Here is a 26,381-nt window from a genome sequence, read left to right on the forward strand (position 1 = left end):
TTGAAATGTCTTAAGGTCAGAACTTGTTGCATCACCAAACAGGAACTGGAGAGGAAGATAAACTGAATAGGAGAAAAAGCAGATAAAAAGAAATAATGAGAGTTAGAAGTGGGTGAAGGTGTGAAGGATTAATTTGGGCACTAAATCTGTCCACCTTTGCCATCATAAATCATTTTTGTGGCACATGAACTTGGAAGTGTAAGATTTGCAGTACAGAAACTCACCACAAGCCAGCCCATAACCATTCTCTACTTAAAAGATTCAAGAAAGCTGTTCATTTAAAATCTGAGGTAATCAGCTACTTTTTCATAATAGCTTACTACAAATATTTACATAGTTTCCTGTTTTTCCATTTCACATAATCATTACAGAACAGCCCACATTACCTAAGATCTTCTTTGAAATAACCTAGGTTAATTGAAGCAAAAAAACCCAAGAGCTCACATGGCCAAAAGATGATCTCAGAATTAGCCCAGAATAACAAAACTGACGATTGAAATCTACTCTGAATGAGTAATACCCCTCTAATCAAGGCAGTTGTGGTGTCACATGTACTGGAACAGGCCTTGGGAAAATATTCTACACATTTGGACCTTTCCTGGGACTTGAGATTTCACCTCTAAGGTGACAGAGTTACCCTCACTGTCTCTGCCTCTCTGACCCCTAAATCCTTCATATGATTGAGGCATTTCTGTAAAATCAAGAGGAGTAATTAAGGCATCCCTGTTCCTACCCTATAATTAGACTTTCCACATCAGTGTGGGCAATAAAAATCTGAACCTTTCAGGAAGCAGATCTTGTATATCCCATGTCTTTTTTTTGGTAAACAGTCTCTGGAGCTCTTTTATCCTTCATATTCTTCCCAATGTAAGATTATACCATGAATTCATCAAAATGAAAACATTGATATCCAAATGTGGCTCCCCTCTTGTCAAAGTCCATGGGATTTATCCAGCACAGAACCTTAAAACATGATTGAGACACTTAAATTTATGTGACTTAGAGCTGATTAGTACAATAAACAATTTATCTGTTAACTGTAGATAGGCAGTAAATCATTTCAGCTCAACATTTTGCTTTCTGAAAGGAAGTAAACACAAAGTTTATCAGAGGCCAGTATATCAGGTGATATACTGGGAGTATAACTATTTATACAATGCAAAATTTAGCAGAGAAACAAAATAAAATGACAAGCCATTATCATTCACCTCACTTGTAATTGCCAGTGTACCATGGGTATGTTTATTTTTTAGCATAACCCAAACCAGAACTTAACTCTGATATATACTATTGCATTTGTAATGTACAATACAATTCCTATTTTCAATAAATACAAGCATGTAAACCAGTTTTAACATGCTAAAAGTAGTCTGTATATATATTTTATAGAAACCCACATCAACTATAGCTTGGTTTTTTGTTTTTTTTTAACAGCAGCTACTTTTCCATACAATAAACCTAAAGACTTTTATTTGCCTTTAACTCTTTTAAGGTTGCAATATAGTCTTCATAGAAAGAAACTGAGTTTCTGCAAAGATCTCAAAGACAATGGGAAATTTAACTCCAAATTTGGCAAAATATTAATTTAGGCACTTCAATAAAACCCAAAATAAACAAATTCCAAGAGGCACAATTCCAAATGTGATTTAATTATTTATGAGCTTCAAACTGAACACATGTTAAAGTGCTTTTTTAAACGAATATCAACTTGTTATACAGTAACTGTGTTGTATTTTAAAAATAGAGGAGAAAGTTTTATTGATAAGTATTTACACCTGACCTCTCCAGCACATGTTAAAACTCTTCCTTGCTAAGGACAAAGCTTGTAAAATGCAATCACACCCTCATAACACCATGCATTTGATAAAAGAAATGCAAACCACATGAGCAAAACTGACAGAAATTTTGGGGTTTTTAAGCCTGAATTACAAATCTTCAAGTCATGCAAAATCATTGATCCCTGAAAACATTCAGATTATGAAATAAAGAGGTGTCATTCCTGTAGGACAGGTGTGATGATTAACAGCAGATTTACAGGGCACTCTCTCTTGTAGCATTCTTCCCATTACACTTAAATGGCTTTTAAAATCATCATGGGTGTGATCATATTTTCAGCATATAATCATGAATGTGGGACCTGGAATTAGGGGGAGACACCTTTTTAACTCTACTGTGTTGTAAAATTTGAAAGGTAAGCATTCCTTTGGGATAGGGATGTACTGAGGAAGAAAAGCAGGATTGACCAACGGCGTTACTCTTTTTCCATCAGTTCCTTATTTCCTTTCCTGCTGTTCTCATTTCTCCCCATTTCCTTCCCTGCTGAGCTGATTTCTTCCAGCTGCTTCCTTGCAGAGTTCACTTTCTCTAAGAGCAGGAATATGTGTTCTGCAAACTCCCGCACAGCTCCGCAGCCACCTCTGCTCTTACAGATGTAACCAGCAGCCTTCTGAGCAGCAGCACAGGCATCAGCAGGCACAGCACTCATACCTGCCTGCTTCAGGCACTCCACATCAGACTCCTCATTTCCTGGGGAGGAAGATGACAGGCAAGGCCAAATATCACAGAAGGGAAAGAATCAGTATTTTTCTCAGTGTTTTTCTGGGTATGCAGTGATCTGATTTTTGAATTTATATTTTTCTTTGGTCACAATGTTCATCTCAGCAGCTCAACAGCACTTTGCACATGCAAGTCAGGTGTTGGAAAATCATGGTGATCCATATAAATGATAATCACACTTCACAATCTTCAGGCAAGAGAATGCTACTTTTAAGAGCAGTAAAATTATGTGAGCAGTTGAATAAGCATTGGCAGGATTCCTCACTTAGCCTGTCTCTGAAATACAGTTTAGCACAGAAGCACATGGCTTTCAGTTCTAATTCTGTCCATTTCTGATTACCATTTCAGAACATAATCTATACAATATCCCCCTGAAATCAACTAGAATGAGTTCAAAATTGTCAGCTGTAAGTGCATGCTTATCAACAATTTGATATCAAAATGTTTCCTAAAAACAAAAACTTTCCTATATCCCACTGGAAAAACAGTGAAGACTTCCCTTACCAAATTACACAGATTCATCACTCACTGTAACATTTAGATTGTACCCTAACAGGTCATAAAATACCTGGTGATTGCGTGCTGCAATGTGCACAGCAATCCCATTAAATTCAGTGCATTTACAAAGAGAAGTGGTTTGAAGCTCAGCAGCAGTACGATGATTCCATTTGTCTATGCTATTTAAATTAAATAAACCAAAGAAAAGGAACTGACCTAAGTAAGCCACCTCTTTCCAGCTCAAACCCATGTCCTCCTGCCAGTCCTTCAGAACCTGTAGTTTATTTGTTACACTGACTTTTGCTACACATCCCAGCTGCATGGCTGACAGTGTTTTTGAACAATCCCTGTCAGAGATGAGTCGGACCTATAGAAATAAGATTAGAGTAAGTTCTACACCAAAGAAATATGATATATACGTTGATTTACTATTAAAAGAAAAAAAAGGCAAGTTTTGCTTGTAGAAGCTCTCTGGAAAAGCACTGAATGATTGATTTTCAAAACTCAGAGCATAAGTGGTTTGCATCCAAAACCACAGTCTTGAGGTTCCTTTAGGAAGGTGAAATACCTTTCTGCAGCCCTCCCTGATGTTGAAAAATAATTTACATTTGTCTTTTTAAATGCAACATGTACTAAATAAAATTCTAAATATCACAGTATGGTGGCATGCTGATTATCTAGTGCAGTATGATCTAATTAAGTCACAATGTGGAATGAGAGAATTCCCAAGAAAGATTTCTGAAATATTTGCCAAAGTAGAACATGAAGTTTATTCTTTGGCCCCTCTACTTAATAACATAACTTTATTTATAGCACCATTTCAGAGCACCAAACCAACACTAAGCAGACTGAAGCAGCACAGCACATTTATCTCTGGAAGTTCATTCCAAATTTGAAACTTCAGTAATAGGGCACAAGGTAAGCTAAAACCAGAAGATAATTGCAGCAGGATTTTTAGAAATCTCAGATGCAAATCCTTCAGGTTTTCTGTCAGAGATGTAGACAAGCTTGTTTTCCTAATTGCTTTAAAATACAAACGAATGCTTGACACTAATTTTAAGTACAGAATGAAGGGAAGAGGAGCAAAAGGCAGGATTATATCTGCAACATATACTAGAAATAAATAAAGTGCAGCACAAAGACCTAAAGGTGTTCAATGAAACATTCCAAGTCAAAGAAGGTATGGAAGTAGGCTCCCACAGGCAACAAAACAGTGATTACAAGCTTCCTACCCCTCTGGCTTCCCAGAAAATGAAGTTGAGGGACTGCTGAAAAAACATCTACTCCATTTCACAGGAGTGGGCTCTGGGGTGACCTCATTGTGGCCTTCCAGTGCCTGAAGGGAGCCCACAGGAAAGATGGAGAGAGACTCTTGACAAGAGCCTGGAGTACCAGGACAAGGGGGAATGGCTCCAAAGTGTCAGAGGGGAGGTTTAGATTGGATATGAGGAAGAAATTCTTCCCTATGAGGGTGCTGAGGCCCTGGCACAGGTTGCCCAGAGAAGCTGTGGCTGCCCCTGCATCCCTGGCAGTGTCCAAGGCCAGGCTGGATAGGGCTCTGAGCAACCTGGGCTAGTGGAAGGTGTCCCTGCCCATGGCAGGGGGATGGAATAAGATGGCTCCACCCAGGCGATTCTCTGATTCTGTGAAATGGAGAGAGATGCTGTAATCACTGTGATTAAGAACTTTCTCAAAACACTTGTTTTCCTCTGAGGGTTCTGAGGATAACATTTGTCCCAACCAATATATTATGCTGCTTCATCTCAAACACGGTGAAAAAACTTCAACTTCTATGCTGCAAGAATGTATTTTTTTAGGATCTTTTAATGTGCAGGTTACATGAGACATGAAGGCTCACTCTTCAGAATAGCACTTACCTGGATTCCTCTTTTCTTTAACAGATCAATGCTAACAATATCTCTGTAATCGTAGGAGACCATTTCCTTGTGATCTTCTGTCACATAAATGCGACCATTGGTCAGGCATCCATCAATACTGCAAACCAAGAGCTTCACCTCTTTTAGTGGCTCTTTGCCAAAATATCCAAAGCTAGACAAAGAAATTATCTTTTTAGGATAGAAGATTTTGCACACTTCAAAACCCCAAGTATTTCCCATAGAACTGTAACCTTCAGACAGAAGAATCAGCTTTGAAATTCTTTTCTAATGTTTTTTCTCATCATCATCACTCTCCAACTATACTGTCCCTCTTCAAAGAAACAAACAGAACTATCCAAAAGACAGCTTATTTATGTCATCCATTTAAAAATTAGGATGAAAAAGGCAGAGAAAACATATTCCATTTCCCACCTATTATTTCCTTAGAGCAGCTGCAAAGAAAAGGCAGCTGGTGAGGTGGAATCAGCTCATGCCCTCTACACAAACATTCCCATTCCCAGGCATCAGTTATAGTGGTCTGGAGCATGGAAATCTGGGGCACCTCAGCTGGGAAAGCCAGAGATGACGCTAACACATTGCTGAGGTATAGTAGGGCTTACACTCTTCACCAAGCTGAACTTTAATGAAAAAATCAAACTACCAAAACTCCACCATGTAACAAAGGTAATTCAGTTGATTTCAATGGAGAGAAGAAAAAATCCTGGGCAGAAATACAGCTGCCAATTATCTTTGATCTCCATTGCTTACATTCCATGCATTATGAATTCACATGACCACACTTTGAAACAAGCAGCATCAAAGAATTAAGGGAATAAAAAGTGCTTTTACCTCAACACTCTCTGCTCTGCAATAGGCCAGTCAATGTCTATATCAATATCCACACTGTGCTCTGCACGCATTTCATAGTAGGCCATTTTACCACCCTGAAGGAAATAAAATCCACTCAAATTTTATGCTTGGGTCAACACAAACACAAAACTCTACAATTTAGCACCATACAATGAAAGCCAAATGCCTGGCTACACAGTGGCCACCATGGCTTATATAAAAGTGAACCATCAATTATGTTTTTGCCAGTGACACAGAACCATTTGAAGGAACAGTTAATAACTATTGAAGAAATAGTTAATAACTATTTCCATTTTACAACTAGAGAAAGTGTGCAAGATGTTATGCATTATAGCAATTACATCACACTAATTTCACTAGCTCTTTTAATCAGCAGAATAGTAATACCTGCAGCATTTGCTTAGGAAGACTATTTTATTATTTGCTTACTGTTACTTAATTTCCAAGGGAAATATATCCACCACACCACAGTGTTGTTCTGCACCACTACATTGGAATGTAAACATCAAGAAAGGGAAAAAGACTGTTAAAGTTACAGTACAAAAATTGGCATGAAATGAAACTGGCTTAACATAGAAATTTACAGATTATGACAAGGCTCTGACACTGCATGAAGTTCAGTTTCACACCTTTAGTGGCACTAAAATGAATTCTAAGATACACTGGTGAACTCCTGCAAAGCTCAATTCAGTATTGTATTGGTTTAAGGTTAAAGCTATATAGGACATTTATTTGCATAAATTTATTTGCTATGGAGGATGCTGTTTACTGGAACTGCCCTAGCTGTAACTAGCTCTGCTAAGATACAAATAATTAGCAAACTGTTCTGAGGTCAGTGTGCTGTTATTTCACACTGACTGCATCAGAAATCAAAACAGAGTATTGAATTCAGAACCCTCTACAGCAAGAGTGGATGTATCACTCTGAAGAGCATGAAAAACCAGAAGCACTAACCTGCAAGTAGCCTTTCTCAATCAGATGCCTCTTGGCAAAATAAAATGAGCCATTTTCATAGAGCTCCCCAGGCCAGTCTTGCCTCCGGTACCGCTTTGCTGGATTCAGGTTTTGGGGTTCTGTCATCTTGTTTTCTGTTAACAGAGGAAAACAATTACAAAAGCTTTAAATAATTCCTGTTCAGAGTCACTTAACAACCTAAATAACTTTCTGTTGAAAAATTAAGGGTAAAATTCAGTCACCAACTTCTCTCATTATTGCCTCCTTCTGCTTAACTTTATAAAGAATCACAGACTGGTTTGGGTTGGAAGGGACGTTAAAGATGATCCGGTTCCTAACCCTGACATGGGCAGGGGGCACCTTTCACTATCCCAGGTTGCTCAGAGCCACATCCAACCCAGCCTGGAACACTTCCAGGGACATAGAATCTACAACTTCTCTGGGGTATCACTGAATTGCTTCTCTTTCTTGGAACTGTGGATAAAGCGGAGGACTACTCTGTATGTTTAGCAGTGAAAAAGGAAACTTTTCATTACCACTTTAGAAAAAAAAACCCAAACCAACCAAACAGAAATAACAACAAAAACCCAAGAGGTTATTTGCTTCAAAACTCATTCCCACAAGGAGTAGGAGGGACGTTCTACCAGACTGTCCTTGCCATGTGAAAGAAATACTATTCCTGTACTCCAACTCCTACTGCACATGGGAATGCCGGAATGCACTTTGATACCTGAAAGGACCACCCTGAAATCTGGAAGGTGAAAAAGAGCATATGTGAATAATTTTTGCCTGTGAAAACATCTTGGGACTTCCCCAAAATACATCATATTTAAGGATATGCATTAACTCTTCATAAGTGGTTTAACCAGTGTCCACAAATAAACAAACAGCTGTCTGCACAAACACCATCCCAAAAGATCCCGTATCATTACCAATGACAATTGTACGTGCAGCAGAAACCAAATCAAGGACCAGCGACTTTTGTCCTTAAGCCCCTTCAATCCAGATGCACAAAGAAGCTAAAATTCACCAGGTCTCATGATCCAGTGACCACAAGAAAGTTAGAGGGCATTCTCAAACACCCAAAACATCTTGAGGCTTTAGTAGATACACACACACCCTTGTGTTTCATAAAGCTTTGTGCTCACTGAAGTAAACATTTCCAGTCAGAGAGAAATACCTTTCTCCTTCAGGGTCTATCAATATTAAACCTTAATGCAGACGGAGCAACAGAGTTAAACAAAAAAAAACCAAAAAAAAACCAAACCATGAAATTCTTTTAGCATAATCAGTACTCTAAAGCTGTATGGAAAAATAAAAAGAAGAAAAACCATTGTATAATGCTGCTGTGAATCACTGTCACCTGAAACACCACACACCCTGAAAAGCCATTTGCATTTATCCTTAAGCTGCTCATGTTGGCACAATGTGTTTCCAACTCTCCTCAGTCCTTGCAGCTGAATAATTCCTTATCTCTCACCACATTAAAAACGTTTGGATGTCATTTTGTGCAGAAGAATTATTTCTTTTTTTAGGTAGGCCTCAAGGCTTTCTTATTTAACAATCTGCCTATGGGACACAAGCACTTCAGGAACCCACATGGCAGATCCACATGATATTCACTCTTTCACATTTGTCCCTTCCAGCATCTCAAGATGTGCATGTGGCTTGCTAAACTGCAATCCACAGAATCCTGAAATTGCCACCCATGCTTTTGATATTCCTCTTATACTGCACAAACAAAAAGTGTCACTTATTTCTCCTCTTATGGGGAACAATGACAATGTTCAAGTGTTTATTCTAAACAAAGGCTTAACTTTTATTTCATCTCATCTCTAAAATCAAGCCTCATTTATTACACATGCTCTCTAACAGCATGATGCTTTCTAAACTCTCAGAAAAATTTCATCTGAAGCAATTTATATCTCAACAAAATAACTGTAATGCCTGAGTAACTTTAATTAAAAAAAAAACCAACCTAGAAAAAACACCAAAACTCCATTGTGAGAGTACCTGAAATAGTCATTTTTAAAAATGAAAATATTTCTGCTTTAACCACAGAAACAACGCCAACATACAAAATGTGTAGAATAGCTCTTTGTATCAGGACAAAAGGTGCTTTATAGCTAAACCAAGGTGCAATCTTTATTTGTAAAATGTCAGTCTTTAGGCATCTTGGCTACTGTAGCTAAGGGGCATATTTTCTCTGGGAAAAAGCAGTCACATTTTTCTGGATGAGCTAACCAACATGAGTTCAGCACTCATGACTCAAAGGCATTTTGCAACGTGACATAAGTCAGCAGCCAAATTATTAGGATGAAACAAAACCTAAGTCTGCAGGCCAAGAGATTGTCATCCCGTTCTCGCCAAGATTTTATCTCACATTTTTGTCATTTGTCAGCTACTGCAAAGCAAGAACAAACAGTTTTGTAGTTAGGACCTCAGAGTAGTCTCTGAATACCCATGAATATCCACTAGGAAGAAGTTAACATGTAAGGTTTTTTTTGGAACTGTATCTTCAGCTTAGACAAGCTAATATAATTTTAATATAATTTTAATTTCTACAAAACAGTTACAGAAAGGCTGAGCAATGCTCAGTAATGTCAAGACACCAGTGCTTGGAAGGAATTTCTAAGCCATCTCAAATCTCTCAGAGAGAATTCAGTCTATGCCTCAGACATCGCTTCCTGAAATAGGATAAATATGAAAAGCAAGAATTTGGAAAAAAAAAGTGAAGTATAACTGTAAGCAGAAACATCTAAATATTACCTCCTTTCTTTACCTCACTCCATCTGAATTGATGCCTCCTCACAACAGAAAAGACAGAATCAAAGCCCTCCTTCTGGATCATATCTGCCACTTTTATAAGGTCACTGGGATGTAAACAGGGAGATGTTGCTTGAATATTTCCTACAATGTCAACCTCTAAAGAAAAACAGAGACATTTATGAAACAATTCACATCTTTACTAACACACAACTGCAAAGTATGGTATGAGTAAGTACCACACACCAAAAAAAAAAAAAAAAAGGAGAATCTGAATCTTTCTGGCTTTTATTTACTCAGTGCTTTACTTATTTTTCTAAATACTAAGTGCATCATCCCTCTGGGGCTACGATATAAAAGCTCAGCACATTTCATTCCTGATTTACCATGATGATGATTGAGAAACTCTGTGATGGCTTCTAGGGAAGTGGAGGAGTCTTGAGAGACTTCAGGGCTCCTGCGATGGACCTGAGCACCAAACTGCTTCGCGACCTTCTCGATCTCATCGTGGTCTGTGGAAACCCATATGCTGTTGGCAGACAGTGACAGAAATGAATATAAAGAATAAATCCCACCATTATTGACTTGCCTGTTGTAATTTAACCTGAAAAAAACCCCAGCTTGTTTATATGTGTACTACACCTTGCAATAGAAGGAACTAGTTCTTGTATTTGTATTAATAAAACTATCCCAGTCAGTCCAACAAGCAGCTTTTAACAATGGGGATAAAAAACACCAGCATGTAAAATCTGAATCTTGAGTTGCATTTCATGCAGGAAGCTTAAGCAACATAAAATTTAGAAGTGTTACCAGAAAAATCCAGTGTCAGCACAAAGAATTTGTTAGGCATGTTAACAAATCTATGAATTGTGAATGCATTGGATGTGGCATTCAGAATCATGTAAGAGTTTAGTTTACAAGTAAAACTGCCACAAAGTTAAAAGATTAGCTTATGCTGCAAGTGTGTTAAAATGTGTTAATTGAGGTCCATACATTCCCAGAGAAGGAGCTGTTCAAGTTCCATATGTTTTGGCACAGAAAACTTCCAGTACTGGTAAGGCAAGATTGCAATCGTTCAGGGAAAATAAACATTTACAAAAGGAAGGGCTAATTCTGAGTATCATGTCATGATGAACACTGAGCAAGGGCAAAGCCACTGCTGCCATCGTGATCACAAAAAAGCATGAGAGGTGTAAAAACAAAAGGTATGAAAAGTCACCCTTCCTCTCCCAGCAATGCTGGCATTCTAAATGCATTGTCCACAGCAAATGGTGCTGCAGTTACATTTCTTCCCCCAAAGACATCGTGGGATCATCAGAAGAAAAATATATGTGACAGCGACAGCAATGTCAAGTCACACCCATGAGAACAAACACACAAGAGGTGTTTTCCAGAAACTGCTTTGGGATGGTGAACTTAAATACACATTCCCCATTCAACCACCAGAGTTCTGCTGTGTAACAGGTACCTTGCACAGCTGTTCCAAAGGTTACAAGGCAAACGTGGTGCATGTCCACCTACTGCACCTGCCATGCCTCAAAGTCAGGCTGCACAGTCCTGAGTACCCTGACTGGCTTCCTGTTGGGAAAATTCAGATGCCAAAGAGAAGCCACAGCAGGTCATTCAGCAGTACAGATTCACAATCATTAAGAAATTATCAGTAACCTCAGTAACGAGAAATGTTCTTGTCTGTTTCTTTATTAAAAATAAAACAGAGTGCTGCATCCTCTACTTTTCAGATACAGCAAGAAAGGTTTTCCAAGCCAGGTAATGACAGAGCAGCTGTGAGATACAGTGCTCTGGATCTAGCTGGGCTACATTTCTCCTTGACTTGTTCTGAGCATTATGCAGCAGGTTTGCACTGGGAACCTGCCCCTAAGTGTGCTACACACCGAGCACATCCTAACCATGGCTTTAATTACCAGCAAATGTGTAGAAAATCCTCAGTCTTGCTCCTGCAGAGAAATCTGTAATGCCTCTATTCTCAACACCAACAACACACGTGCTTCTATCTAGCTCTAATTATTGCTTCTGAAGTTTCAGGCACTGGGCTTCTCTTCTGTGTCACATGGGCACAAAAGATTATCTCCTTTAACTTGACATTTGAGTGAGACTGCTTCTGATGTGCTGGGCCCAGCTGTGGGCTGCCTGATACCAAAAAGGAAAAATGGGAGCAAGCTCAGCAGGAGCTGGGAGTACACATATGCCAGGAGATGCTGAAAGAGTCATCTCAGCAAGGAGGTGATTTCACTGCTGGGCAGGGAGAGAGAAAATAAAGAAAATTTTTCTGGGTGAGCACAGTGAAAGGAACAGAAGGGCTGTGGGATCTCCATCCTTGGACATGCCAAGCTCAGTGCACAGTGTCCTGAGTACCCAGATGACAATGAACCAAAGTCATCCTGTGCTTCAGCAGTTCACAGGAGATCACCTCCAGCCAGGCAGTCCCATTTAATTTAATGTCTTAATGAAGTAAACCCATCAATATTTACAACATCACCAGCTTGTGGCCACCGAACCACGCATCAGAAAAACTTTAATTTCAATTTACTGTGTAAGACTTTAATTTCTTCATTCCTCTGCTGCTCACCCTCAGCAGGAAGGGAGACAGCTGAGCTCTTGACAGGGTGCTTGCCCTGCCTGACCCTTAACCCGGTGCCACAGTAACTGCATCCCCTTGTCTTAAGTGAGAATCAATCCTGCCTCAGTGGCAGAGTCACAGCATGGGTCAGGCTGGAAGGGACCACAGCGGGTCAGCTGGTCCCACCTCCCTGCTCCAGCAGGTTGCACAGGATTCCATCCAGGCAGCTTTTGAGTATCCCCACCGAGGGAGACTGCACAGCCTCCCAGGGCAGCCTGTTCCAGTAAAGAAGCTCTTCCTCCTGTCCAGGTGGAACTTGCTGGGCATTAGTTCCTGACGCTTCTCCTGTCCCATTGCTGGGCCCCACGAAGCAGAGCCTGGTCCCTGCTCTGAGCCCTCCCTGCATACACTGACAGTCATCCCTAAGAGCCTCTTGACGAAGCAGCAGCTTTCCCCAGCCCCCCCCGGGCCAGGGTCCCCCGGCCCGTCCATCCCAAACCAGCACCCCCCGGCCCATCTATCCCAAACCCGCACCCCCCGGCCCATCTATCCCAAACCCGAACCCGCCGGGGGAAGGGGAGACGCAGGGGGGGCGGCGCATGCGCACCTGTGGAAGACGCCGGCATCGATGGCGGCACGTAATACCCAGCCGATAAGCGGCACCCCCGCCAGCAGCTTGATGTTCTTCAGCGGGATCCCTTTGCTGCCGCCCCGCGCCAACACCAGCGCGGCCAGGTGGGGCTGCGGCCGCCCCTCGCCCCCATCCATGGCCGTGTCTCTGTCCCGGTCACGGTCCCGCTCCCCTCCTCTCCCGCCGCGCCCTGCCACGCGCGCAGACCGCCCCCTGGGGCATGCCGGGAAATGTAGTCCTGCGTTGCCGTGCATGCGTGTGGGGAGAGCGGCGGGGAGACGCCGGGGGGGTACAGGGGACGCGCCATGTGGGGGGAACGGGGAATCATCCAGCCTTCAGGGAGGAGAGGGTGCTCTTTTGGCACAAGGTGCCCCGTAAAGCCTGCTTTCACGGCAGGATGGATGGATGGATGGATGGATGGATGGATGGATGGATGGATGGATGGATGGATGGATGGATGGATGGATGGATGATGGACGGACTTCTGCGGTGTGTATGTCTTTAGTCTAGAGAAGACTGCGAGGGAATCTCATTAATGCATGTAAATATCTCAAAGGGTGCCAAGAGAATGGTGCCAGACTTTCCAGTTACAGGACGAGGAGCACTGGCCATAAACTAAACACAAACTCAGCCTGAGGATTTCTGCACACTGAAGGTGGCAGAGCCCTGGAACAGCTGCCCAGGGAGGGGCTGGAGCCTCCCTCTCCGGGGACATTCCAACCCAGCGGGACACCCTCCTCTGTCACCTGCTCCAGGTGACCCTGCCTGGGCAGGGCGTTGGACAGGGTGATCTCCAGAGGTCACTATCACTATCACAATTATAGGATAATCCTGTGGTTCTGCAGCTCTTCGCGGACGTTCGCGGGCCGTGGCTGCCGTCCTGCGGGCACACAGGACGTGGCTCTAAGGGAGGTCCGCGGAGCCCCGGCCGCGGGAGCTGAGCCCGAGCACCGTGCCGAACAATTCCGGGTTTTTCTCTGTCCCCGAATTCCAAGGGTTTCTCATTCCAAGGGTTTCTCCAGCCTCATTCCCTTCCCTGTTGAGCAGCTCCGGCAGAGGGCAGCGCAGCCACACGGAGTCTCGTGGTGGGAAGGGGAGCTGGAAAGTGCTCCTGGCTTCTCTTTTCCACTTCCTAAAAATGTATTAAAGCATAAAAACACACGGTGATGCTATTCCAACTGTCTTATAGAAACCGAATGGGCAAAATAATCCCCTGCTGACATAAGGCTGCAGGGGAATTTGGGGTTTAAGTGGAAAGTAGAGGCTGTTGAAGAAGTCACAAAGTCACTCCTGGAGACTCGGGATCTCAGTCCCACGTCAGTCCGTGGTGAAAACTTGCCACGAGAGGGTGACTGATGTCCTCTGGTTATTCAAGATGTCTTGTGGAGCAAAAGGACCTTATCTATCACTGCCAAACTAAACATTCCCATTACATTCATCAGTAGGCAGGCATTTAAGAAGAATATTCATACTGGGGGGTTGTTAATTCTTTCTGAAGTTCCAAGAGACCCAGCAGTGATAGAGAGCTTGCTCTTCTACTTTGCAGATCAAGGAAGCACCTTTCAGGCCTCTTTATTTTTTAATAAGATTAAATTAGTAGCTGTAAGGTTCTGAGGAGTGTGATTCCTGCAGGTCACTTTCCATGTACTTATTTTTAATGAATTTTTTTCTTTTTAACTCTAGGGTTTTAAACCTTTGCCATGTTCAAACTCCCACACATTTAGCTGTATGCTTCTGTCAGAGTTTTCTGTGCCCACAACAGACCAAGCTGGAAAAAACCTCCAAGATTATTGAGCCCAAACTTTGACTGAACACCACCACATCAATGAGACCATGGCACTAAGTATCATATCCAATGGTTTCTTGACCCCACTACCTGTCTGGACAGCCCATTCTTGACCACAGTGAGGAAATTAAAACCACCTGTAATTTGGTTCACCATACTGTGAAAATTTTATGATTTATCAATAATAATACTTCAACTACATAATACAATTCAGTTCTCTTCCCACAGTCTAGCAATATCCCAAGCAGGGAGCTGGGTCTGGGTTCAACTTTCATTTACAGAGAAATGACATTAGGGCATCTGGCACATATCATAGATGCCATACTAGATGGGGTTCAGCTAGTAAGAATATTTTTATAGATTTGTGAATAATTAAAACTGATTTTTTTTTCTCTCTTCATATCAAAACCAAATCTTTCACTCGCAGGGCTGAAACAGTCCTCAAACAAGCATCTTAAGTCCTTCTGTCCTTTTCATAGACATGTATGTAACCCAGTCCTAAAGACTATCAGTGATGTTAACTGGGTAACCTGTCCAGGCAATATAGAGATTTGTATGATAGCAAAGATTTTCCTAATCTTTGCTAAATCTTCTTTTCTGTAATATGAGTCCATTCATTCCTGTCTTATCCAAAACACATCTGGAGATTAGATTCAGCAGGCATGTGTCTACTTGAAAACAGGCCCCATCTCAGCTCGGACTTTTCCTTTTCAGGATCAGACTCTCTTCTGGTTCAGATCTTCCAGACTTCCCATCATCACAGTTGTTCTTCTCTGGGCTGCTTATAATGTAGTGCTCAGAATTAAACAGGATATTGCAAGGGAGTGAAGCAGAAGGATTACTGCTTCACATTCCTCATTTATACACCTCTATAATTTACTTTTTCTTGTGCAACATTGACACAATTCAGCCACTGGCTTGCTTTGACCTATGGTTTGTTTCTGCAAGAGCTGGGGCATAGCCAGAGACTTCCAACCCCCTGGCTTTTGCCTCTGGCTGTATGTGCCCCAAGGAAGTTTCCTGCAGTTATTCCTACAGCAACCAGCCCTGTCCCCACATTTAAATCATTTTGTGAAAACCACAGTCCTGTAGTTTATTTATGTGAAAGCTATGGGGAGTCACTGAGCTTATGACAGAGGGCATCTACTCCATCTCCTCCTAGCTACAGGTCTGGGTTTGTAGGTTGAAGTTATAGTGGTTTGACTCATTCTCTGTAAATTTTTATTGACTATTAATTTATTTTATGTGCTGACCAAAATTTCTTGATTATTTATTCCAGCTTTTTTTTTCCCCAGGATCAAGTGTTTGACTAATGGTTCAAATGCATCTGTATCAATATTTTAGTTCAGATCAAGAGTGCGTTTCTGAATTGAGTCTCCAGCTACCTAAACTGTTGCTATGTGGCAGTATTTGCCAGAAGAGACAGAGGGGATAGTCCCCAGGCCCTTCCTTTCTCCCTGTTTTTAACCCAGGGAGCATTTTATGCTTTCTGATCTCAATAACTCTGCCTGGCTCAGGGGAGCTGCCTGCTCGAGCATCCAAGGATGAAACTCAGCTCTGAGCACACATTACTCAGCTAAATGCATCCCAACTCCTTTCTCTGTGTTTGAACTGACGTCTTGCTCCTGGAGGGACTGTGTGGGTCACAGCACTCAGGGAGATAAGAACTTCTGCTATTCTAGTAATAGAAAAGTGGAGAACAGAACAAAGAATATAATGCTTTCTGCATCTTTGGGACATGTACCCTGGTTTAGGGTATCATGAAAGTGGCATGCAGGATCAGGTTTCCCAGTGTGGAGGAAGGGATTTCAGCTCTTCCATCACCACCAGCTAGTGCAGCACTCATTCCCACATCCCATGGTGGGGACAAGGTCTTGGAACTGCACATGTTCCCTTCCCCTCACTAATATCCCCATCCTGTCATTCCCAATTGTCCCTGAACAAGAAGAGCTAAATTGGATAATTTCAAGGAAATGCTGGTATAGAAGTAAAATTAGTGGGAATAAAGCTATTTAAAAAATATGTTCCATGCCATATGACTCCATTGGGAATAGTGAAATCTGTGAGTTTCCTTTCTGGCCACCACTCAGTTGCTATAAACGGTCAGATTATTGTTTTTCTGAAGAGGGAGGTCCATTCATTCATGTCAATGTGTAAGAGCAAAAGGACAAGCCCAGAGGTCTTCAGTAAGTGTGTGCTGAGCTGTTAATGCTTAGAGGTTGTAACCTAACTATCAGGGAGCACGTCATGGAACTTAGCTTGTTAATTAGGGAAATTTTCTGCAGTTGGAGCTGCTATTAACGTGTATCAGGCATGGCTGGACAAGAAACTTCTCAGTAATGATGGCTGGGGTCTGCTTTGCCACCAACACCCTCTGAACTGCCTGGCATGGCATTAGCCCTGCCTTTCCAAATTGCCAGTCTCGAGATCTGCTGTGCCCTTTCTGACATCCACACCTTGTATTGTGAAAAGACAGGAAAAGCATGTCATAGTGGTTCTCTGAAGCTTACTGCAGCCTTGTGGAGTGTGGGTCAAAGCTAAATGCATTAAAAAAACATTGGCCAAACTGCTGCTGGCCCAGCTGGGTCTGGGATTTAATTTGGTGTGCATGCAGTCTAATTCAGGTTCCATAAGCAGCAGTGCAGGTGGGCCCAGCTGCAGGGTTGTGTCTTTTCCTAGGACATACCTGATTTAGTGAATGCTATGGAAACAGGTAAGGAAGGCTCAATGGAAGTGTTTAGTGAGAAGTTCTGGATTCCCCTTTCTGGGTGAACTGGGATTTACTCTTTCTAGGCCTCTCTGCAGCAACAGAAAGTTCAGAATTCCAAATCTCCTTTCCTAAACCATGGATAGCTCCAGTGAAATCCCTGCAGTTCTGAAGTCAAACTAGTGTAAGGGAAACAGGGAATGGGCCTGGTGAAATCTCTCAAATTACCCATTGCTGTTATTGGAAGCTTCGTGCAGTTCTTGGGCTGATACAGCTTGTCCATACATGAGAGTTAGGTGAATAAATGCTACCATGTTTATGAAAAAGGCCAAGGGTCTGAAATTTTTGAAAAGCAGGCAGGAAGGAATATGATTGCTCAGAGTTTATGCTTGAACTGGTGTATTTCTTGGACTTTTTGCAGAAATGAATTGGAGCAAACTACTTTGCTACAGCAGATTGAAATGCTGGTGTTTAATTCGGTGCCTGCTGGACAGACTGTGTTCCTTTTGGCAATCTCATGGACACAGAAGAAATCAGAATTGAAATATGAATATTAAAGAGTAATTTCAAACTTCTGAAGTATTATTTTTTTTTTTTACCAAGACTATTTGACAGATAGCGTAGACATTACCTGTCTGGATATAAAACAGCACTGATTTATTTTACTATAAAAGGATCCAAACACCTTGACAAATCAAGTTAATATTGCAGACATTTACATATAAACATAATTTTTGATACTATGATTTAGATTCATCCTGCATAAATCCAGGTGTCCAAATGAGCAATGAGTTGGAAGCCTGAATACCTCAGGTTCTTTGTACAGTCAAAGTTTACAATTCAAATATCCTTCAAAAAGTACCTGGAGAGAACATTTGAAAGCAACTTAACTTTGGATTACCCTCAGAGAGGGGACATCAGCAGCTTTCCCCAGTTGGAAAGTGAGTTTTAACAGTGCTAGGTATCCCCAAATACTCCGTTTTTTCAGATGCCAGGTTAGTTTGTCCTAATTACATGGACATGGTTAAGCTTTTAGCCAGATCTACAAGCAGAAAAAGTTTTCCCCTGAATTCAGACTTGCAAATATCTTTGTTACCTTGATTGTTTAAAAAAAAATATTCTTTAGCAGTGCAATTTAATCTTGATCCTCCCTAAAATCTTCAAAAATTCCATCCTACTTAAGGGTCTCGATACAGGAATGATATTTTCTTTCTGTAGTTCATGGTTTTCCCTCTTTTTCCTCCAACTTGTATATATCCTCTTACAGTGTTGGGGGGAATTTCATGGTTCAGCATTTTGTGCGTGTTTTTTCTTTTCTCTCTCTCTCTCTCTTTTTTTTTTTTTTAAAGTAAATCTCTGTTCCATGCATGAACAAATGATTTTTTGGTAGCCTGTTGTTCTTATATATTTTCTCTATCAACCAGCCTATGGTATTCTAAATCAACCCCAAAAAATTCTGGTAAAGATTTTTTTTTAGCAGCTGGTAAAGCAAAAGACCAAAAATCCTGCCTAGTTTTCTTTTTATAATAAAACTGTGAAGAACTACTGGGGGAAATGGAGCTCTTTAAGTAGAAACGGAGAGAACGGAGAGGGGAACTGATATTTATTGTCACACAAGTAAAAGATTTCTGCAAAAAAATTCCTTGTAATGTCAATGACTTCTTTTGACAAGTTACAAGCATGATATGCCATACTCATGGCATATTCAGGCCAGCTGTTAGAAATGCTAAAGGTGAAAACTTCGAGGGACATGGACATATTTAAAAAGAGGAAAATTCAATGTAACAAAATCTTAGATTTAGAGGAAGAGAACTTTTTACCTAATTATAAAATCTCTGTGTAAGTTGATGTTATGCACTAACATTCCCTCAAACATTCACTCACTCACTCACAGTCCCATATCACACCTGCAAGCCCCTGTGTGTGTCTCCCCAGCAAGGATCACTTGTGTGCAACACAGATAGCAAAGGACACTGTCTGTCATGTGCTCATCCTTTCTCTGGTGTTATTCTTGATTGACAACATTTGGGGTTTTGATGGGTCTTTGAAAACCTTTAGGAGTCAGTGTTTGTTATAGGGCAGTCTGTTGTTTAGGGTTCTTGCTTACTTCAGCCTCCATAAACCTTTAAAAAGTTGCTGATTTAGCCCATTTTAACTGGTTTGCTTGAAATGGGGGAATGAAAGGCTGCAGCCTTGTTGCCATCCTGTTGTGAGGATGCTGGAGCATCGTGTGCTGTGAAGTCATCTTGTCCTGTGGGCTTCAGTGCAGGCCTTTTGGGCTTGCCCTAAATACCACATGACTCAATTTTACTGCTGAGAACAATGTTCTGGGAACAGTGTCAAGTGAATGGTGTTCTTCATTACCAGTACAGGCTATTCTTTTACCCCTTGTTCTACTTTCTCATCTGCTGCTGTCACATACATGTGTTTCCATTCATCCTGTGTTCATAACACTCTTAATATATTTCTTGTTAGAAATCTCTACCACTGTAGCAGCCAGCTCACTCATTTTATCTGAGCACTGGGTCATTAAACCGGCTGAGAGCATAAACATCCTCAATCCGCTGCAGCAGTTTGCCCACAATATATGTCAAAACTATTTATGAAATGCATGTTTATTTTACATATTAACAAATTCTTTCACTCAAAGCACAGGAATGTGTATATAGTGCCTCCTTTTTGCCTGACACCGAACATCCTTGGCTGCTGCTAATGGTTTTGGTCTGCCAAGTGTGTGTTGCCTCTCAGTAGGAGAGAGATCCACAGTTTGAAATTGTGACCTAATCACAACAGAGCCTTATTTTAGCCTAGTCTAGAGCAATTTATACCTCTGTCTGTCTAAAGCAGTAGGTTTAATTATAGATTCACACAGATTATAGTCTGCTATGCCTTCTGAAACTGCTGCAGTAGCACAGCCTGGTGTAACCCTGAGCAACTCAAAATTAGCAACTCAAAGGAGTGTTCACATGTCATTCCGGCAGCTGGTGGGACCAGTATTATCTGGTGCCATTATTAGAGCAGCATGAACACCATGTGGCACAGCAACAATAATAATCAGCTGAGAGAATCATCATCAGAGGTGCAATGAATTACCCTTCTTACTATAACAGTGATGTCAAAATGTGTCTATGGAGAACTCAGCACAATCACTATTTTTACTGTATACGGATTTCCAGGCAGCTAATCTAAGGCTGTTGCACAAGGAATGGCTTCTGCTGTTGCCATTATGCCATTACAGCTTGCAGTTTCTAATTACTATATTTTTTGCTTCTTATATGGCTATGTTGAGTTGGAATTCCTGTTCTTATAGGTCTAGAGCAGTGGTGGTTTTCTTTTAAATGAGATGCATCCCTTGTGCCTGCATGTTACTCCTCTTCCTTTCAAAGTAAGCACCCTCCCTGTGCCTAGGCCTCGAGCTGGATGGGAACAAAGAAGTGGAGAGTTGTTCTTTGGGCAGCTCCTGTGTCCAGGCTCATGGCTGGCTGGGACCCACCGAGCAGGCCTGGGATGGAACCACGAGCCCAGGCCAAGCAGGAATTTGTGGGGCTGGATAAATAATACTCTTCCTAATTTCTCTATGAGCATGTGAATTGCAGAAGGCTGTACAAAAGATCAGGCAGAGACCAGGGGCTCCTGATCCCACCTTTGGAATTCAGGCTGTTGGGAAATGCACTTCCTAGTCCCCATGGCTTGCGCAATGGGCAGCAGAGCCAGAGAGTTCCCGGAGCTCTGTGCCCCCTGGGCCCGGCTGTCTTCTCAGATATTTTGTGTTGCATTTCCTTAGGCTCACTTGCCTCAAGGCAGCTGCTGAGAGCATTTCAGAGCTCAGGTCTGCATGTACAATCTTCCTGTGGCTCTACCACGGAAAGTTTTGGAAGATGGTTTTCTCACAGTCCAACTCAGCAGCCAGCAAATGCTCATTTTGGACTACCCAGGCACCCAATTTCACTTGTAATTGCTGCTGGGAAAACAAGTAATTGAATATGTATTTGTAGAGGCCATAGGACATCTGTGATAAATTCTTTTTTTCATTAAATTAACCCTACCCAAAAGTAGTACTGTGCTGTTTGTGGAGTAAGTAATTGGATTACTATTTTACTGAAGACACTGAACATTCACTATAAAATGATTTTATAGTTGGTTTTGGTTTTAAGCAGTTTCAGTCATGCAATTTTGATGGATTTCACTCTGATTTGTGGTGATCAGCTTCATGCAATTTTGATTGAAGTGCCTCCTGAGGGGAAACAGGGGGCTGAGGTAACCATTTGGGCCAAGATGTGACTAAGATGACATTGAGTAACTCACATACCCTGGACTTTTTCCTTGCTAGGTCTTGCAAAAGAGTGGGACACAGAAAGCCCTACATTTTAGAGACAGATATTATCTAGTAATTTTATCATCTTCCCTTTTATGATACCCTTATCCTTGCCTTTGCAAGTTTTTTTGTCATTTTTTCAAAATGAAACCCATCCAGGAAATTTTGGTAATGGGGGACTCAAATCTCAATTTGTACTACTATGTAACCTCAAATCATACTCTAAACCACAATCAGACATCACACCTCTAGCTTGTCTCTAAGGAAAGGACTCCTGGAAAATTTTAACAACTATTGACAGCACAGCACTTGCAAAGACCTGTGCTGTGAATGGTGCCAATTAGATCTCTTACCTGTCAGAGTGTTTGAAATGCATTACATCTCCTTTAGCCCTCACCACCTGTGCAAACTACCTAAAGTATGTATCTTTGACATGGAAATATTTTTCTTAGGCTGGCTTAGTTGTACTGAGGCTGAAAGTGCTGGTATCTTCAAGGGGATGCTGTTCTGGAGCCAGAGCTCCTCGTGGCACTGACCACAGCCACACTGAACACAAGCACACAACGATTCCAATAATTATTTTTGTCTCCTCGTTAAATTTCAGGCTGATTTGCCTCGTGTGTTTGTTCCCATTTCCCCATATCAAGTATTCCACAGCTCCAACCAGTAACTTTCTGTCTTTACTGATGTGTTTCTTAGAGCTTAGGGGGAATGACACCTGTTGGTCTGAAAGCAAGAGTTTTTAGCTGGGAGGAGGAACTTCCCCCTGTGTCACTCTTCTCACAGCTCCATATGTAGATGGAATATGCCTGGATACTGGTACATCTTGTTCAGGTACCAGAGCTGAATGCTTCAAACTGAGGGTGAAAAGAAGGTTGTTTCAAAATTGTAGTGGGACTTTTACTGGTGATACCTGATATCAAAACACAGAATGATTTGATAAGAGAACTATTCCACCCTTGTAAATTTTCTTGGTGAAAGCTGAAATGCATTTTTGCAGGAGAGAAAGCTTTCTAAACAAGAATCTTGGTTTTTACTGTTCAAATTGTGTCCAGAAACTGTGGTAAATTATCCACTAGAAAATAGCATTTCAGCTTATTTATCAGGATCCCACTTTTTTGGGTTCCCCGACATAATAAAATGTTTAATACATTGAATAACTGCTTCCATATATGAATAATTGTTCCATATATTCCCCATCTTCTATTAATTCAATTAATATCTCTTTTTTTAGCTCTGGAAGTTTCTTCAGGAGTTCAGGAATCTGCCTCTCCTCACAGCTTCAGTAGGAACACTGTTAGCACTGCTTCTTAAGAAGACAAGTTAAAACTTTCAAAATATGGAGCCTCGGATTTTGCATTTTGAAAATGCTGAAATAAATGTCATAGGAAAAAGATAAATTTTTGACACATAAGAGTTTTCACAATGTTATCATAATTGTCATCTCTACAAATACAAGGTACGATGGACCCTAAAAACATCAGAAAAATAAGATTTTTCAGTTTCTTCCTCTGTGTTTTGCTTCTAAAAGGAGGGAAGAAATAAAAGAGGGAGAAAAAAGTAGAAATAAGAAAAATTTTTGTAAGTTAAAAGGAAATACATAACATAAATACTTCTTATTTCTTTTTTTAGTGAGTGCGACAGAATAACAAAAAAACTTTTCAAAATAAAATTCCAACCAATTCTGCTAGTTGTGGTTTTCCTATCAACTAGCATTGAATCAGTTTAATTAAGCACCAGCTACCTGGGCTGAGTAGTGATTTATCCAAATATCCAGTTCAGATGAAGCCACCTATAAAGGGTCTGTTCATTGAAAGTAAGAAGGATGTGCAGCTGTATTTTCCCTGGAAGACACAAGTATTCCCAGAGACATCCTCTAAAGTGTCTCTCCTTTCTTTTCCCCTCACTTTTTCTCACAGTTTCTTTCTCAGTTCTGTGGAATGACATGAATCACAATAGCATTAGCTACTTTTTTCCAACAACATAGTATTGCCATAGCAACAGATAAAGTGAGTTTGTTGTGGTGTTTTAGTCTAAATAAAAGAGTTCAAATGAACATCAGCTGCTCAGGGCACTCTACAATGTATGAACTTAGAATTGGACATATGAACTCCTATTTCCATCTAGAATTTTCTGAAGAGGATAGAGACTTCCTGAGGATATAATTGAATACATGTCATATGTCTATGATTCTTACCAATCGTGGCTGTTGCCTCATGGTTCAAATTTAAACCCAGTTGTGTTCAACTTCTCTCAGACATCCCTCAGCCCCATCTTGCAGTCAGTTGATGCAAGTTGGCTCACAAAATCAGTTTCATTGTAGATAAAACCCTGTAATTTGAAGCAACTGCTGGATGATGATGCATCTACAGCAGATTTGGGTCTGGATTGTACAGATGGGGTTCATTTTTAACTGCAGCTAGAGTGAGAATGCTTAACACATTACACACAGCATTGCACATAGAACAGCAGGGTCTTCCTGAGATAACTGGGAGCAGGGAAGAAACAGTTCAGCAGAAGACCTGAGTGCAGTCCATTTACATACCAGTTCACAAAGTGAAGATTTGGCTAGGGTGGTTTTGGTCATATTATTTTGATGGTGGCCAGATTGCCTCAGTGTGCCAGCATTTCTTATGCAAAGATACAGAAGAACCCATTGGGCCACTTGAAATGAGATGGTGCTGCTTGTCACTGCTACAGGGACAAGATGTAAAAGAGAGTGAACAATGATGAAAGTCTGTTTAATTCCCTTTTACATTTCTCAGACCTTTTGCTTTATTACGGCAAATTTGATGTAAATGTCCCTAAAGTCACATTAGTAAATCTTACGCTGTCTGCCAAGAGTCTGCCTGGAATCACTGTGCACTTCAGGGAGGTGTTTTGCTGCTACTGTTCCCCAGGAACTGCTGTTTTCACCACAAAGGCAGTATAATGTTCTATAATTTCTCTACCATGTGGTTGTCTTAGACCTGAACCAATAGTGTTGTAAGTATTTATCCCATTTTTTCTTTACCTATATGAACCCTTTGACCACGCTGTCAGACTGGTGTCACAGGCCTGTGATGAAGTATTACACAAGTACCTTAGATAAACCTTACCCAGGAGCTTCAGAAGGTGTTTTGGCTGCAACATTCCTTGTGACATAAAGTTTCTGCAGTATGCTGATTGCTGGATAATTTAGGAAGTTTTAATTTGTTTTCAAATTTGTTTTCTGCTAAGACACTGTCTTCCACTGCTGGGCCATTGGCACGTCCTACTGTAAATGAGTAATTTTAACTTAATTTTGATATTTTGATTAATTTTTATTCCAAATTTTAATCCATGTAAAGTGACATTTAATAAAGTTCTGTGCACTATAAAATGGACTTTAGATTTACATTACCATTCCCTGATCTCCAGCAAGGGTAGCAGATGGCATCAGGTAGAAGAAAATGAGAAAAGATCTGAGATCCAGGACATCAGTATTATGTGCTAAATACAGGGATAGCAAATAATACAAAGGACAGGGCAGAGTGTATTAAATCCTCAACTTAATCCTGAACTTAATCTGCAGCAGTTGAATTACCTGGATGATCAATCATTAACTGAAATACAACATAAAGTGTGATCACAATGATTTTAAATGTATTTGGGGTTTGTTCTTTTTATGGAAATGAATCTGAACAGAAGTTCTTTTCTGTTCCCAGAAGTCTGAACAGAGATATGTTAAGAAGTTTCCAGTTTACAGATATGCAGCTTCAGAGACTAGAGGATGAGGATTTAGATAAAACGCAGATGTGGGACCCTTTATGGTTGAATGTTTCTCTGAAAGCAAGGCACTGCACTACATATCTTTCCTGGAAGAAAAAGATAGGAATCTTTTAAAGATTAAAATACATCCTCTTAAGGTAGTGGATTTTTAAAGAATGTATTCTGTATGGAACAAATAACAGAAAAAAAAAGCAAACTATATTTTGTATGCAACACATGTCAGATTTCAGGGTTAGTATAGGCAAATGAATTTAATCTTTTCCCATCAAAGAGATTTCTAATAGCTTTGATGATTTGTTTTTCCTTATGCTATACGTTTTTCCCAGTGTAGAATGTGGCAGGCCTCAAGTAGGAAAACTTCTGGAATTACAATGAGAGATGGAAAGGCATGTGGGAGACATTCTGTGTGGGTTCTACCAGGTGTAGTAAAAATGGTGGGGATGGCCTCTACCAGACACTTGTCATGGTTATTGCCCTTTTAAAATACACATGCAAAAATATATCAGGCTGAAATTTTATTTCCATACCTCAGAAGAAGAAAAAAAGAGAAAGATACAGGTAAAGTTTTCAAAACTTTAACCATATAGACACTGTCATTCTCCAGGGGATGAGATAGTAATATCCAGGGTGGAATTAGTTCCCACTCTCTTCTATATCTGGTTTAGAATGAAAAGAATAATCATCTGAAAATGTATTTTTCTCTCTGAGTGCTATATAGGGAGTCTAGTAGCAGGCAGACACATAAGCAGTCAAGCATCTGCCATTTAATCCTCCATGAGGCAAGTTCTGTGTTTAGTATCTAATGCCCCTTTCATTCTGAAAGGCATTCACTCTGAAATTAAACACCTAAAATTATCTCTGACCACTACGTGTCTAAAAGCCAACATTTGTAAATGGGACTGAACAATGTCAGTGCCTTGTTGAGTTTAATGGGAGAAAATGAACCTGATCCCACATTAGTTCTGATTTGGTTGCAGAAGGTTTAAAATCTGACTGATGGGTTTGCTGGGTTAGAAATAATGAAGATTTTCTGGGCAATGCAAAAGAATGGTCTGAATTGTCCAGTGTCAGCCTAGAAGACTCAAATTCAATA

The 26,381-nt window shown here is 40.8% G+C and overlaps 1 protein-coding gene across 1 annotated transcript; it reads right to left on the bottom strand.

The window, feature by feature from the left end:
• Positions 1–1,197: 1,197 nt before the first annotated feature.
• CMAS (cytidine monophosphate N-acetylneuraminic acid synthetase) lies at positions 1,198–12,906 on the bottom strand. The gene is made up of 8 exons (XM_036404936.2): positions 12,707–12,906; positions 9,908–10,050; positions 9,525–9,680; positions 6,756–6,889; positions 5,781–5,875; positions 4,932–5,103; positions 3,271–3,421; positions 1,198–2,526 (listed from the first exon to the last, which is right to left on the bottom strand). The coding sequence occupies exons 1-8, from the start codon at positions 12,865–12,867 to the stop codon at positions 2,252–2,254; spliced, it is 1,287 nt and encodes a 428-aa protein (XP_036260829.1). The 5' UTR covers positions 12,868–12,906; the 3' UTR covers positions 1,198–2,251.
• Positions 12,907–26,381: the final 13,475 nt, after the last annotated feature.

This window comes from Molothrus ater, chromosome 5 (genome assembly GCF_012460135.2).
Source record: "Molothrus ater isolate BHLD 08-10-18 breed brown headed cowbird chromosome 5, BPBGC_Mater_1.1, whole genome shotgun sequence".
Classification (NCBI taxonomy): domain Eukaryota; kingdom Metazoa; phylum Chordata; class Aves; order Passeriformes; family Icteridae; genus Molothrus; species Molothrus ater.